A 17,416-nucleotide genomic window follows, 5' to 3' on the forward strand; every position below is an offset into this window, starting at 1 on the left:
AGCCCAGCAGAAAGTGGGCATTTTTAAAACTGTGAGACTGGGAAGTCTCAGTGTTATTGATTTAGATTTAACATTGAGCACTGATAAAGACAGTTGCAATCAATCAATACTGAAGGAATTTGAAATACTGTAAATAAAAACACTATCAGAAGTAAGTTTATGCTCTCATGGTAGTTTCAGACTATATGTAATAAGTTTTTAAAAATGCAGAGTGTATTATTTTGGATTATTGCATTATGTTATGGTGCTGGAATAAAACATGAATTATTTAAACTCCTTTTTTAACTAACTGCTTCTAGTATTTGTATTAATTTGTTGCATTTTTTAATATGTCACCATTAACATAGTTTTAAATAGAAGGAATAGAATTTCATTCTGTATGCCTTGAAGAAAACTGGAACAAGGAAAATGCATTGATTCCTTTTGCCTTGTGTGTGAACAAAAGGGTAGTTAGTATTACTAAGCTAAATAGATGTGCAGTCTGATAATCCTGGAACTTCCCAATCTACTTATTCTGAATCCTCCCTATAAAGTGGAAAATATTTCAAACCAGAATGCTGTTTGCAATGTGCAAATAGAGGTGTGGAAAAAAAGGCAGAACTATTAAACAAATAGCCTAAAACAGTGTTAATAATTTGAGTCTTTCTGAGATGTGTTATTTTATACAACTTTCTACATTTATTTTTTTAATCTTGCTGTGTCAGTACAGTCAGTAGATCTTGTCCTGCGCCACTAACTATATTTACCACCCAGTGGTGGGAAGAAGACAGCAGCCTACTGGTGTATCTGTAGTGAAAACAGAGAAAAATACTCTGCTTAAAGCGGGGAGCTGTGTGGCATTCTCACTGACCGTTATCATGATTCTTGATGTTGCAGGATGGATGGTCACAGTATCACTTTGTAGCCTCATCTTCAACAATAGAAAGGGATCGGCAAAGACCATACTCCTCATCCCGCACGCCCTCCATCTCTCCTGTGCGCATGTCTCCAAACAACCGCTCAGGTAAGGCCAGCCAAAGCAAAGGCAGAGGTAATCAATCCATCAGCATCATTTTCCCTAACATCTGGATTTGTTGTTAACTTTGGTGGAAGGGCACAAAGTGTATTCTTTACTGTCACCAAATTACCTGTTCAAAATAGGATTTTATTTTTTTTCATTAGCACCTGGTAAAGTTTTACAGAAGAAAGATTATTCCATAATCTTTTGTCATAAATTCTCCAAAAGTGTTTTCTTGATGGGAATTACCTGACTAGATCTCAGGGCAATGATATCCATTGGTAGCACCAGGAAATTCTGTTGCTCACTTTGCTAGTCATGAAAGCCATTATGTGGTTTGTGACCATTTTGCACATTCAGTAGAAGTTTAAAGCCCACATTATGTTTTTGTCAGCTTTTATTCTGTGAATACATATGCATATGTAAGTTTCACAGATTTGTCTACACATCTTCCGGTAACATTGATAGCATATTTACAACAGCTATTATCAATTCTGAATGATCTGCACAATGAACTAATGTAAGTAACAACTAACATATGACGTATGTCATACAACTAACTAATGACATAGTGCAAATTAATTTTTCTATCTAGAAATCAGGTAATCTTCCCATCACTATATTCTAAGGTAGAACATGCCTTCCTTAGATAAAGCCATTCCCAATGAAAAATTTTCAAGATAAACAGAATGTACTGTCAGTCTTTCAGTGGCCTTTCTGCTGCTTGTTCAAATGCTCTCATTCCATAGGTACACCAAGAGTTTAGGATCAAAATTGCCATACTTATGATTACCATCATGCCATAATTTTTTAAGAAAATTGTTTTGTTAATTATCTAAAAGCTGCATCTTAGTCTTGCAGAACAACAACTGAGGAGATGTGAAAATGTAACCAGAAGTGCAGTGAGAGCTGATATTCTGTTTTTAAAATCTACCATTACACAAGTCCATAAAGGGCTCTTGTTCCTTTTTTTTCTTCTCTAAAATCTCATCTTGACTGTAATTGCAAGGTGCTTGAAATGTCTGGCCCTGAAATCTTAGTTCTGTTTCTTGCCAGAACCGTCTTCTCACTTCTGTTACTCTAAATTTCGGATGATATTTTACTACCCTCATCAGTTATCATAAGACTGGAAAAACACAAATAATAGTAGCTCATTATGTACCAGTCAGCTCAATGTCAGTGTAGGAAGTTGTTGGAAAAAATAATCAGAACCTGAGCAGCTCAAAGGTAGTAGGAACATAAGATGTTACTTAACTCTGAGAGTATCTATTTCTACATAATAATGTAAGTTGCTGTGTATCTGGTAGTATCCATATCAAATGTAAACATTAATTCAGTACAAATTGTCTTATTAAATCCATCTGAATTCCTGTTACAACATAATCAAAGCACTTTGCAGAAATAAAAGTCAGTAAGTACTATGATCAGTAAGGCTCTTTCACACAACATTTTTATGGACAAGCTTAAGGCATGCTAGCCAACAGCTCAGAAAACATCCTGTGTTGTATAAATAAAAAACTTACTGAAAACCATTCACAAGGGAAGGGTATTGTTTATTGCCAAAGTGGCAGAATGCTGTGCTTAGAGCCTAGCCTGGGTCCAGTACTCTTCGGTGGTTTCAGTAATGACCCAGGTAATACGGAAAAGTTACCTATTACCTTTGTGGGTGACATAAACCTGGGAGAAACTCATGTTCTTTGAAGGGCCTTACTGAAACTCAAAGTGATCCTGAGAAATTTGAGGTAATATTCAAAGGGAAAAAAAATAACCTATCCTTTAAAAATAATTTACGAGGAGAATGTCTGACTAGATGAAAGTTCTTTAGAAATTATCTGTGAATTTTTGTCAGTTGCACACATGAATGAATTGGAAGGTGGAAAAATCAAGATATGAGAATATGCTGAATGGACTGTAATTGTTTAACTCAAGTAAAAGAGACATGAAATGGAGACTGTGTGAAGGGGTACACACCAAGTCTTCAAGCATGTAACAGCCAGCTGTGAAGAGAAATGGAGTGAGCTTTTTCTGTTTCCATAGCAGACAAATGGAAATAATGAGCAGCAAGGAGTCAGACTAGACATCAGGGAACATTTCCTAGCAGTGGGGAAAGAAAGCACTGGAACGGACTGCTTGGAGCAGTTATGTGATCTCTGTCATTAGAGATCTTTAGTTCCAGATTAAAATCTGTCAAGAACTATGTTGGTATACTGGATCCTACCTTGGAGTAAAGAGTTGAAGTAAATGAACTCACACCATCCCATCCATCCCTAGGACTGGGTGATAACAGGCTCAAACTGTAGAGAGCTCTGTATTCTTATTTTCTGTGTCCTTTAAGAAATAGAGCAGAAAAACATTGTATCAATTTTCAGTCTACCAAAGTCTTCATCTTTGCTTCCAATAAAAACTCTGAAAGAGGGTGCTTCTGCATTTTAACTCGCTTGCCAGAATGTAGATTTCCTCGCCTGGGAAGAGCGAGGGAATTCCCACAGGGAACAGAGAGAGATGATTTTATGTATATCAGTCAATTTTGTTCAAAACACCAGAGTGCTTGTAACCATTACCAGAGTATGTGAAACAAAATGTGTCTTTCTGCTAGCATCTTTTTCAAGGTTTGCATTCTGGCCTGCTCCCCATTAGACTCAAGCTGCCATGAGCTGATTTGGTAGCTTAACGGTCATGTTTCTTTATAGCTGTGGGATTATCAGCTTTAGATTTACATCACTATTGACAAACAGTTTAAAAGCAATCCCCAATTCTAATGGCTTCATAAGAAATAACATCTGTTCCACATTTGCTCTGTAAATTCAGAGGCCAGGGCCAGCAAAACCAAGCAAGGCAGAATTCAGCATCACTTGGCTTCCCTCCTCCATAGTTGAGTGCACGTACTTCACAATTGCATAAGTAAAAAATGTAGCATAGTTTAGAGAAGCTGGAAGATATGTCTCAAGGCCAAGCTTCACAAAGAGTTTGTATTACATTTTTAAATTCCTTTCTTTTCCTTGTTTTTGAACAAAGACATTGTTAATGATTTGAGCTTCTTTTTATATGTCAGTTACCTGGGTGGAGGCAGGGAAGTGAGTGGGGGAAAACACTGGCACTTTACTAGTTTTTGTACCACTTTAGTAGTTTTGTGACCTTTGGAGGCTCTGGGGGGCTCTGCCACTCACCCTGTGCTCCTTCTCCTGCCCTCCACAGCAGGGAAAGTGCATTTTATCTACCAATATCTAAATATATTGAAGTCAGTTTACTTAAAAGCTATTATTTGTTTCCCTTTCCTTTTCTCCTTTTCCTAAGCATTGCACGCTCTAAGGCTTCATGATCAGTGCCAGTGATCACATTCTCCAGTGTGTGAGACTCAAGTATAAAACACAGTTCCCTATTTTGTTTCCTGTACTTTCCTCCTTTTAGCAGTACCATGAGTATAGGTGATGAAGGATTTATTTTTAATAAAAATAGCTTAAGGTAGCAGTTTTAGCTTTAATGGCAGTTATTCGTGCATACAGATATTTAAAGACAGAGAAATTATTTGAGTTATCTTTAATTGTTAGACATTCTTTGGTGTATGTTTTTTAGGGGAAAAAAGGGTTTCTTTTCATCTGTTTTCCATTAGAATAATTTAATTGGTTTGTTTATTTTCAAGAGAAAAGGGTTTTTATAAGGGTTTTTTCCATGCAGTTGAAAGTTAACAGTCTTTTCAATGGAAATAAAGTAACCATTTTGAGGAAGAAATGAAGTACCCATACCAGAAAGTTTTGACAAGTTAAAGAAACCAAAAACCAAAAGGAGAAAAAAAAAATTGTTGTACTTTTTTTTTTTTTAGCGGTCATCTTAGGTGCTGGATTTAAGTAAAAAGAAATTTGACATTCAGAAATAAAATTATGTTGGCAGTTGGTTGTCCAATAAATACATTGGCCTTGCTCTTGAAATAACAGCATGTCTTCCTCTATGATATGGGAGTGTTTCTTCAATCAGTTTAATGTTAGAAAACTAACAGATAAGGACTTTACTGAAATGCTTACTCAAGAGTTAGACCCTACATTCAGCCATATATGATAAAAAATAATGATCCATTTTTGTTATCTAGCAAGTGCCCCAGCCTCACCTCGGGAAATGATCAGCCTAAAAGAAAGAAAAACAGACTATGAGTCAACTGGAACTAATGCTACTTACCATGGAAGTAAGGGAGAACACACTTCTAGGAAAGACACCATGACAGGTGAGATTTTGTTTGCATAGCATATATAAAAATCAGCTGTGATAGAACACTGATTTTATAGGATTGGCTGGGCTTGCTGCACTGTGGAAAAGTGTCAACCTGCTTTGGTTAATTCCCAAGTTTTAGCTACCTTGAGAAATACAACTGAAGATAAATTTGAATGAATACAACACTATGTGAAAATTATTTGTGAACACCATGGCTCTTCACAGAAGAAAGGCTCTGAATCCAATTTTGTATGTCTTTTTCAATGTTACGTTTTTTTTTCATTTCAGGAGGAAGTTGGTTGATCACTTTGAATTAACTGGTATATTTGAGCATGTGCAGTGATCCCTAACATCTGTCTTTTGCAGGAAACGCTCTCCAGGATCAGTTAACTTATTTTGTATGTCAGTATTCATAGGAAATTTTTGGCTCTTTGAAAAGTCTATCCATATTGCTTTCTCAGCTGGGCTGATTTAAATGCAGTGATTTTCTCTGTATGTTGTGGCATCTGTTGTAGGTTTCTTTGAAGGCCTCTCTTCTCCAGTGAGCTCATTAATCTCTTAGCATTTCAGTAATTAGGAAATTTTGAGTGCTTTTCCCAGTGCTGTAGCTCTTCATGAATTCTCTTGCAAAATAAATGTTGGTCTCCATCACCATTGTACAGGCTTATATTATAACCATTATTGAACTTTTTGTCATGTTTATATAGTGCCAAGCATCACAGTCTCCTCTTCTCCAAATGCTGCCTCAGGGCAGGCAAAAAATCACAGTAAGAAGTCTGAATGCCTGTTACCTTTTCCCATGCTCTCTGCGGAGGTCTTGGTCAGAGGCAGAATGGATTGCTTGCCAAGAACATGGTGACTCAGCATCAATCCATCCATAAGATCCATCTTTCAACATGGATCTTACTTCTTTCATATCCTATATTGCAGATATGAAGATACACTGTTATCTACTATGTTATATATGGTTATGTAATCAAAACCTAAAGACCAGCCTTGGAACTTGTGTGTAAATGCAATATAGAATGTTATTTAGCCTGAAGGTGAAAATCTGAAGAGAAGAATGACAGTCAAGAGTATTTGGAAACCAGAGAAATTAGAAGTGTCCGGGTTGACTTCCGTGACGTACTGCTGGAGAGTGCAGAAGATTCAGTCAAGGTACTGCATTTTGTGTGTTTGTAATGTTTTGAGTGTTTCATAGTCGCTGCATGAGGTGGTTTTCTCTAACAATTCAGTGGCCCTTACTTGGCTGATTGTGAAGGACAGGACTGAAGTTTTTTCAGCCATTTGTCAAGGACCCATAAGGGATGAATCTCAGGAGTAAGAGCATCAGGCTGAAAAGGAAAAGGAAGTATCATTTTGACTTTGATTTTTACATTGTGTTTTCCTCTAATATTGTCTTGTATTTTGTCTATTACTATTGATTATTTGGGTGGGCTTTTAGTAAGGAAACTTGAAACTCTTAGCATCATGCTCAGCTATCAACTGTCTTTCCAGCTCCTGAGCTCAGTGAGGGAAAACAAATCAAAAAATTCAGATGAAAAAGTGTAATGTTTCATAATATTACATGACCAATGCACAAATAAATATGGAATTAACAAGTAACTTTCTCTCTTTCAGATCACCAATCTCTGCACATTTGGTCTGAGCTCAAATTAAGCACCATTATAAGAACAAAAGAAAATGATAGAAGGAGTTTTGCTTGTCAACGTTCAACATGGAATTTGTATAACTTATTTGTAGCTTATTAAATAATAAATATTTTTTTAAAAAAAAATACAAAATCAGTATTTGTGATTTTGTGAGGCATTTTGACTTTACTTGAGTGGCCCAATACAAGTTCATGTAGCAAGTTTCTTGTGATGCCTGAATTTCGTTTTGTGGATCAGACAGTGCATTGCAGCTGATACATCCACATGGATGGGACTTATATGAATGTTTTCTCAGGTTCCACATGGCGTACACGTATTTTGATCTGCTCTTCTACTTTTGTGCCAAGCTGATGTATTACACAAAGCTTTCTTTGACTTATGGATTTTACACAAAGCATAGGGCCACAGCTGTAGTCCCAATTTATCCATGACTGTCTCCATGCTCTTCTCCAAAGCTTCTCTCAGTTTATAGTTGAAAATTTTATGACCTATGGGCTGGGAATGAAATTAAGGTTTTCTGGTGGATTTTCAAAGTAGAAGTGTTGGCTTCCTGCTATCCTGAGGATCTTTCAGGAAACCTCTGGGGAAAATGGAGAATCTATGAAGTAAATAGTTTGGCTGAAGATGATAACTTACATTGATTTCATGAGGATAGATAAAAAAATAGAGGCACAGTACCAAAGTTCTCATTGCCTTCTTCACAGGTTTATGATGCCTTTTATATTTATTGCCCATTTTCTCTTCTCTGTAGAAAATAATAACCAGTAATAAAATTTTGTCACCTAAAGTGTATTTTTAAGACAAAAACTATTATATTCAGTTTAGGAAAATGGGAACTGTAAGTGCATGTGATGTTATTTATGCCGTTTCCTTCAGAACAGGGCAGATAAGGTTCCTATGTACCATCATGGGACTCCTTCTTTAAGGTTTCTTTTACTTTTTTAGTTTCCTCACTGAACTAATATGTAAATCATAGTCTACACAAAGTGTCTTCTCTTCCAGCAGCAGAAAAAAAACTTCTGATTAATTTATTTTTTCCTCTGGTTGTAAAGAATCAGTCATTAATATTTTTGTTATTTAAACTTACTGGCAAGTCCCTGCATATTCAGAACACAAATAAAACACCACCAGGTGTTACAGGTGCTCGGGCTTATTATTATTTCTATTATTATCATTATCATTAATATGATTACTACTACTTTCAGAAACTATCATGCTCTGTAATCTTTTCTCACATCTTTATCTCATTTTTCACTGTGCAAGAAGGTGGGAGTGGTAGTGGCAGGTAATGATCTCTGTTACGTAAGATTTGTGAGGTATGGAAGCATTTTCCTTTACTGTCTTGAACTAATTTTTTTTAAATGGAGACCTGCTGCTTATAGCAGAAAAAGCAGTTTGTGCGGTACCAGATGAGGATAACTACTTTCCAGCAGAGCTGCCCTTTCTTATTATTATTTTGTGTTTCTGATGGCAACTTGCATCTTGTTATTCCAAAGTGTCTGTAAATGTGTTCAGAATAAGTACTTCCAAGATCTGAAAGCTGAATCTTAAACCACTAATTAAGTGACTGGGATATATGGGGATGAATTTGGTCAATGGCGTCTTTGTCATGTAAACCACTGAGCAACATAATTTTTGAGTTTTGTCATCTTTAAAAAAACAGCTATGGGGAACTCTGTGACTTTTTTTTTAACCAGTATCACCTAGAAGACTGAACAGAAGGGAGAAAGAAAGGTGTTTTTCTATAATGTCTTTTATATAATTAAACCAGAAAGTACTGCAGGTTGATCATAGTATTCATTTTAGAATGCTCACAATTTTGCTTGCCAGAAAGTGCCTCTTCAGTATTGTCATGTACTGATGTTTAGAGACTGCATAAAATATGCACATAAACACATATAGTGATCACTGCTCTAATAATTTAATTTTCAGCTAGTTCTCACATCCCTGTGAAGAAATGTGGCTACAGAAATGTCTCTTACTCCATTTACTCCTTTCTCTTCTCTTGCCATTTTTATTTTATTTTATTTTATTTTATTTTATTTTATTTTATTTTATTTTATTTTATTTTATTTTATTTCATTTTATTTTATTTTATTTTATTTTATTTTATTTTATTTTATTTTATTTTATTTTATTTTATTTTATTTTATTTTATCTTTCTATTTGTTTTACAGTTTTATTATGATGGTACATATACAGTATTATCAAGAAAAATCATACATTAACCAGACAATATCTGTCCATTCATCTAGCTCATTATCTTCTTTCTTTTATATTTGTCCTCTGCTTTTTGGACAGCAAGAGTCAACTGCTCACTGAAGCATGGCAGAGTGGGCATTGAATTCTCAGGGATGCCACCTGCATGTTCAGAAGCAGGTACTGGAACAGGGATGCATTTATTGCTAGCAGCTACATTGCTTGACTTATATTTCCTCCAGAATCATAATTATCTCAACCTCCAAGCTAGCCTAAGCCACAATTTCTTATTCTTTAACTCCTAGCATTTCTTTTCAAGCATTTTATGCCCCATTTTTTTTATTGGTTTAAGAAAAGATTATTAAGGGTTTGAGGGGTTTTGTGTTTTGTTTTTCATTTTAAACTTTTGAATTTGTATCCCCATCACTGCAGTAAAATCAGCAACACAGAGATTGCAACTATTTTCATAAGCTGAAACTATCCATTTTCCATTGCGGAGTATATATTGTGTTGCAGAGAGACCATAAGACTTCAATCTGGTATGTGACATTTGTGAGCGCATCCGTGCAAATGTCACAGTAGTGCACTGGACAGCTACACACCAACTCTGAACTATTTATAGGTTTGTAATAGTCATGGATAACGGCAGCATGTATAGACCACATGTGTTTTTATTTATCAGTATGGAAAGGTCATGACCTCCCTCTAATGTCTGATTGCCTGAAGGAACAAAATACAAATTACCATGTGTCCAGTTTGCTATTCTTCATAATACCCTCAGATGTTGCACCTTGTACTAGTCTTTGACTCTTGACATTAAACAACCATGAATAGCATTGACCTGTCTGAACTCAGTATGTTCAGTCATGTCGGACTAGAAATTCGCATGCATGAAACTTAAAACCCACTTATCTTGGCACATATATTAATAAGAAACAAAATGGTTACAAGTTCTTCCTCTATCTATGACAGTCCAATACATTGAATGTCACTTTAATGTTTTTTCAAGAACTAGGACTTCACAAAATGGATATCTGAAACACTTGAGTATCTTTAGATCTTGAGAAGAGGAATTTGAATAACAAAACTTCTGGCGTTTTGTGGGACAGGCAAGAAAATTGGAGGAACAGCATTAAAAAGATGATATCAAGGAAAGGTCTGGCAGCTGTACTACTGAGAGTCATGTTGTCATGGGATGCATGATAAAGAGCAATGTTGATGCAAACTTCTCTAATACTAAAGACTCATCAGGAGAGGTATTTTTAAACACTACAGCAGAGGCTGCAGTTGGAATATAAAGAAACCCACTGAAATAACAGTCAAGTCTCAAAAATCCCTTAAGTGACAAAACGTAACTTAAATGCAGAGAACATCTGCAGATCAACTCTTGTGTTCAACTTTGCAGATCAGCTTTGGCATTGACAGTGACAACCAAAGAAAACTACTCAAGCAGTACTCTCCATCATTTCAGCTGTTTCTCTCTGTTATGGCATATTGGCATACAGGTAGAATTATGAGTATCTACCACTGGAGGAGCCCAACCAGCATTTGTCACTAGAGTTCATATTATTACCACCTTAAAAAAAAAGGGTCATGCTGCAGTTCAAGATCACCAGGGCTCTTCTCCATCTCCCACACAGGACTCTGCACTTTCTTAGTTATTGCATCCAGCTCTTCAAGGATCAAGAGGGGTTTCACCCCTATCTGTTAATGGTTATGAAGTGAAAAGTCTCTTTTTTCAGCTGTTAGAGCTCATCAAGCCACTATATAAGCCCTGACATTATCCCGTTTTCACAAATACGGTGCAGATCTTTAAGAAAAACCATCTGAGGTCTATAAAGTAGCATCATGGAGCAGTGCATCAAACTGACAAAAATTACACCCTCAGCATGGAACCCATGGCAGATGTGAAGATCCAAAATTATATATTCCAGTCAGCTTTGGCTGAAGGCCATGCCATTGCTTTCTCCAGAGAGGATGCAGTGGTGGGGGAAAAGGTAGAGGAAGTTTTACATGCAGGGGTCCATGCTTGCATATTGCCAAAGGAAAAAAAAAGAGTGCTTACATCTTCAGTTATATGGTTCTTCCTAGTGATATGACTAGCATAGATCTCATATCCAGCTTTCAGCTCTGATGCTCAGTGCTTGCCATCACAAGTTTTGAGCTGCAAAGGTACTAAAAGCCATTCTTGGTGCCTCCAGGTTTTATACGGTTGCACACAGACCTGAGAGGAGTTGCGGGCCATGTTTCAGTTCCACTGATGATGCTGATTTATAACTACTTAATTTTTACTTTCAGGCCTGTACTTTTATAGTAAGAGTCCTCATAACACCATTCAATCATTGGTTAGTGTCTGGAAAGTTAATAATGAATGAAAAGTGTGCAGCAGCCACGTAAAATGCTACCTTCATAGTCTTTCAAATATGAGAAGTACCTACAGTCTTTCAAGTCTTACCAGCAGACTAAGCTTCAGCTACATTGCCAAATCAGAGAGATCAGTGAAGTCAGCTTTGCAAGGAAAATCCTTTGGTTTTCTTTTAGGGTTTTTTGGGACAGGGTTGGAAATGAATTTTTGCAAGACTGTATATTATCATCCTCTTTAGAAATACTTCCAGTTTCAAAACTCCAAGCTCAGTTTTGTCTGTGCATTTGAGTAGTAGGACATCTGAGAAGAAAGTGACAACAATGACAGCAGTTGTGGATTTTAAACTATCTTGGCCAGATCTCTTCAGTATAACCACATACTACTTATTGCATAACTTGTCGCTTATATGTAATCAATTTATGCTTGAGTAATTTCATGATAAAACAAAATGACTGTAGGATTAATAATCCACATTGCCCTACTGAAGTGAAAGAACTGAAATGTTTCTTAATCTCAATATTTCCAACTGCTATTTGTTGTATGTGTTACATAAGCCAAACTATAACCTGAAATTTATTATTGAATGCTAGCTTTATATGAAATTATTTTGTTGATGCATATAAGAAGTGCACAAGATTGTTATGAACATGACGTGGAGCCTGTTACCGTTAATAAATGAATACCAAAGAGATGTGTGTACACCAAAGCAAAGATGATGACCATTCAGTGGGAGGAAAAGTCAACAAATGCTTTTAAAGATTTTGGTGTGTGGGAAACAGGCTTAGTATGATGTATTTAATGAAGAATTCGCTTTGAGGCCAAAGAGGTATGTTTGGTAAACCTGCTTTTTCCTTCCTTTTCTTTCTCTGCAGCTCAGAACACTGGAATCTCAACTTTTTACAGGAATTCGTATGGTGCACCTGCTGAAGATACCAAACATAACCAGGTAAGTATGGAGACTAAAATGTTAGTGTTCCAGATGGCAGAAGACTGGTGCAACATCTTATATGGAAATGGAAGAAAAATACCTGAAATTTTAAAATATCACAAATGAACAGATTGCTTCCTGTAGCATTTTACTATGTTCAAATTAAACATCTGTGTTTGAATATGGGAAATTAAATGAGGTCCTGAAGGTCAGTTGCACCTTGATAGCAGTTCTAGAAATAGAAACTAGAGTAGTTATGCTCCTTTGTGCAGTTGTAATATTGGGCCCAAACTTGTAAGATCACCTGTGGGACTGCTAAAAGTAGTGAACTTAAGCAGCCTTTTTCAGTCCCTGCATAGTGTTCCATACAGATACTTGTTTTGAACAAATATCACATAGTTTGGGCCATAGCAGTTTGACTGTTCCTGCCATCTTGAGGGAAAACATTACTAACATGCAGAGCAGCAGGATCCACAAAGTGTTACCACATCAGTGTCTGAGCATCAGTATTCCCAGTGATAACCATGTGAGTGCATTTTTGTGCCCAAAATTACAAAGATGGCATGAATCGGGACATAGTCTTCTAGGATAGTCAGCATGTGTTTATACATTTCAGATTTGAATAATGTACCAACTCTAAAATCAGAGATTCACTAGGGATGTCTAAAAAAAATGTATGGCAGTTTTAGGTTAGAGGACCACCTGAATTTTTTTTTTCTGCTTATCATAAAGTTTCCAGCTTCAAGGCAACTAGCCGGAATGTACCAACAATACAACATTGTCAATATGAAATGTTGAGGAGGTGTTAAGAAGATGCTTCTGCTTAACAGTAGCAGAAGAACCCATTTTTTAAATGGGTTTCTCATGTCAGTGCCCTGAAGATTGTAAATGGTTTTTAAGGATATGGTGTTACTTCTTCCCCTAAATCTCACTTCAGTCAAAAGCAGCTGCAAAATGTTTAGCATCTTTGGAATGTAAATTGATTACATTCAAATTCTTTAAGGCTGAGTTTTGGTCACCAATATTTGCATTATACAGCTGCAAGTTACACACAGATTGTAGTTACGAAAGTCAAGTGTACACTATGCTGTATGAACTACTTTTGACATAAACCAGCATCTTTTGCAGCAATAATATTAAATAATAAATATGTTTGATAATAAGAATAACGCTATTAAATAAATGTAAAGAAATAAAATTACAAGGCAGAGCTGTGGAATTAATTCAGCGTTAAAGCAGTGCTTTGAGCAGAAGTTAAGGTAATGCACAATTTTGTATTTTTAGCACAAGAAACATAAGTGAGATTTACTCCTTCCATCCTGTTGCCTACAATAAGTTGTATCTAACAAGCTATGGGTATTGTTATCTTTCAGGTTTCAGCACAGCCAGTTCCACAGGAGCCCAGCAGAAAAGATTATGAACCATATCAGCCATTTCAGAATTCAACAAGAAACTACGACGAGTCCTTCTTTGAGGACCAAGTGCATCATCGTCCACCTGCAAGTGAATACAACATGCACCTGGGACTAAAGTCAACTGGCAACTACGTCGACTTCTACTCAGCTGCTCGTCCCTATAGTGAACTTAACTATGAAACAAGCCACTATCCAGCCTCTCCCGACTCCTGGGTTTGAGACTTGGGCAGATACAAAAGCTCCAGGAACTGTGCATGTGCATGCATACCACGAGACATTTTTTTCCTGCAAATTTAGTTTGTTAAAGTCTGTTCCATAGGAAGACACAGATAACCAGTATGGAAAAATTAGGAGATTTTTTTAGAAGGCTAAAAGATATGAAAGCTAAACCTGGGATTAATTAGAAAGAAATATATATATACATATATATATTTTACAGTGTGAGGCCTGTAGAGTCTAAAGTTTAGTGCTGTATAACGAATGTGGCTGAAGGAAGGAGGAAGAACAGTGGATCTGGGTCAAGAGTTAAGCACAAGTTACTGAGCAGCGTACATACTTTATGGGGAACAGCTTCTCACACTTTGTTTAATATCCTCATTCATCGTGAATCTAGGCTTCAAGTTGCATTTGGGGTTTCCTCTGTACAGCAAGATGTTTCTTGCCTTTTGTTAATGCATTGTTGTAAAGTATTTGATGTACATTACAGATAAAAAAGGTGCATTGTGTATATTACACCAATGCCAAAGTGTTTCTTCATATATGGTTCTAAATATTGCTTCAATTTCAAATTTTGAAAGATGTATGAATTTCCAGTTTTTTGTTTTCTTTTCCCCGGTGCGTTTTAACAAAAAAAAATATCAAAAAAAAACCAAAAAAAAAAGGAATATTTAGCAGTATTGTTTGTTCTGATATGTGAATTTGTTTGTGGCAACTAAAACAAAAGGCATTCAGCAGTTTCTGACAATTAACATTCATCATTCCACACTCCTTGTAAACGAAGTGCTTTTTCACTGCCTAAAATTTTAGATGTAGATATTTGAAATAGATTTTTTTCATTTATACCAGTTTTCTTTATGATGATACAGTGTTAAAAGAAAATAAATTACAATTGATCTGTCATCCATATTTGCTAAGAATGTCTATTTCCAAGAACCTACCATACAAATATACATTCTTACTTGTGTGTGTCCACGTATGCATAGTATTCTGTGTGTGTGTGTTTGAGTGTGTGTGTTTGTGTGCCGTAAGACTTCTTTTCATCCGATGTTCTCCTTGTTAAGCTTCAATTTTTGTTTGATTTTCTGTTCTTTTTTAACAGTGGAAACTCCAGTATGTGCTTTCTCTTACTCACTTCCGTAACCATCGATAGCAATTCAATGTTGCTGGGCCACGTGCTCACAAAAGAAGGGGTAGCTGATTTTTTTATCACCAACTCCATCACCCTTATGTGCCATTTCCTTTAAAACAGCATCTTTTGATCTCCTCTTATGGAAATTTCATTACTCTCCAGCCACCAACCAGTAAGTGCTCAAGGAAGGCAGAGTTTGATCTTGCCATCTCCCTGAGGTACTAAAAAACTAAGACCCATCAGACTTTAATCTGGACTCTCCATACTCTGTAGACTACAGAAGGGTCCAATTCTTGAACCATTAGGACAATCATTTATTTTAACCCATACCAAAAATAAAACTCAACATCCAGATCACATTCCTCAAATATGAAAATAAAGACCATTTCTGTGCATTTAAAGTGAAATTCTAAAAATTTCAAAGGACAGAGAATTTTTTTGGTTGTTTTTGGTTGTTTTGGGTTTTTTTAATTTTAAAAAAAAAGAGCAGCTACATAGGCTAGGAGGCCAGAAGAGCTGGCGTATTCATCTTAGCTTTTATCATGCTGGAAGGAAAAGAAAGAAGCATTTCCTCATTTCTGTGATTCAGGCAACGAACAGTTCAGCATACAGTTTTCAGAGCATAAGACCCACCACTAAAGGAGTAGTTGTAAATTGCTTAAATTGCCAATAAGGAATTTGTTTTAGGTTGCAAACATTTCTGTGCTTAGTCACTGTAATAGTTTTAACATCACCTGGCGCACCTCTGGCTGTGCACAGGGGGAGAAGTCTCTAACAAGTCATCACCTGCTCTATAGGATGCAGCCCAAATAGTTCATGCAGGCAGGTATTGTGATGTAGAATTGGTTTACTGGCAATCTAGGACTATAATTTAATCTTTTTGGCAGTTTTTCCCAGTGTATGATATGTAACCTTTGCTCTTTGTAGTAAATGGGGAAAAAATAGCATGCAAAAAAATTTTTAAAAAATTTCAGAAAGGGTGGGTGGGAGGGGCACAGTGGGCCAGATGTATAGTGAGGTAGATAAAAATACTATTCATAGTTTTGGACACAGGTTGTTTATATTTTATTTCTTACATTGATTTTAATAAGTGACATTTGCAGTGCTCTTTTGAACAAAGCACATTTTCAGTATAAAAACTTTTTTTTAATAAAGAATGTCACTCACAACTGGAAGTTCTTCTTGACTGCCTGACAAACAGCAGGCTGGTGCAGGTTTGCCAACAGGCTGAGGGGAATGCATCGTTCTGTTCAAAGTTCTTAGGACAGGAGATTATTGTAAGTTGGATATATTTCCATTCTTCAAACTACTGAAATGCCCACTCCTTCAGCTCCTCTTAGGAATTACTTGGAGTCAAATGTTGACCATTGCTCAAGTGAGAGATTCTGGATTGATGACATGGCAGAAAATACCTTTTGTCTATACTTTGTGTCAGTTTGTTTCCATTTTTCTGTAGCGGGGAGTACTCCGACTGCTAACATTCACTCTTGCTGTACTGGGTTTTGAGAAGGTGTTGAATTACCTGGCTTCTTTTCCAGGTTTGGAAATACAACACTGCTGCCATACTGAGCAAGATATATATGATGCATTCTTTTTAATACCGAGGAAAGTATCATTGCCTATTGCTGTTCCCTTCATTCTTGTACTAGATCACACACAGAAATAGAGAAGAAACAAAACTGTTCAAAAAAATGTATAAAATGCAATTGATGTACTGTAAAATGTTGGATTTTTTTTTTTTTTTTTTTTTACAAGCTTCGTATTAGAATCTTGTTCAGCTGTGTAGAGCTATATAAATCTCACTGTTTAATTAAATGCTGTTTATGGTCTGGAAGGAATGGTTAACCTATCTCAAGATTTAACAAATTTGCACTAACATGAGCAATATTGATTTGAAAAAAAATTAATATGAATTCAATATTTAAAATATAAACTATGATTTTAAAGGTATATTAACACTGAAAGTACATTTTGACAAATAACATATTTAAGCCCAAAATATAAATGGCTATGTCAGATAACACAAAAGAACTATAACAATATAGATTGAGAAAAAAAAAAAGTGTTTCACTGTACATGTTGCTAACATGTACAAACTCATATTGACGTATTTTCTATTAATAAATCCTACTGTATTGTGGAGAATCGCTGGTCATAGTGCAGTATGTTTAAACGCAGAAGTTGACTCCATAGAAGCTGCCCAGCTTCACACAGCAAATAGATCATTACAATTTAGGTATTTTAATCAGATCCTAACTTACAGTTCTCAGGTCAGTCACTGCCCCACAAGGTTGATGAGCACAACCTGC

General features: G+C 36.1%; 1 protein-coding gene across 4 annotated transcripts in view; it reads left to right on the forward strand.

Annotated features, from left to right (window-relative positions):
* The window catches only part of CTNND2 (catenin delta 2), a 691,061-nt gene extending 675,072 nt beyond the window's left edge, over positions 1-15,989 (forward strand). For all 4 annotated transcript variants that reach the window (XM_058831646.1, XM_058831649.1, XM_058831647.1 and 1 more), the window contains 4 exons: positions 877-1,003; positions 5,082-5,213; positions 12,289-12,362; positions 13,718-15,989. In XM_058831646.1, the coding sequence (XP_058687629.1) occupies positions 877-1,003; positions 5,082-5,213; positions 12,289-12,362; positions 13,718-13,978 (594 nt within the window). In that variant the 3' untranslated portion in view covers positions 13,979-15,989. The remainder of the gene's footprint in view (positions 1-876; positions 1,004-5,081; positions 5,214-12,288; positions 12,363-13,717) is intronic.
* The last annotated feature ends 1,427 nt before the right edge of the window (positions 15,990-17,416 follow it).

Source organism: Poecile atricapillus, chromosome 2 (genome assembly GCF_030490865.1).
Source record: "Poecile atricapillus isolate bPoeAtr1 chromosome 2, bPoeAtr1.hap1, whole genome shotgun sequence".
NCBI classification, from domain to species: Eukaryota; Metazoa; Chordata; class Aves; order Passeriformes; family Paridae; genus Poecile; species Poecile atricapillus.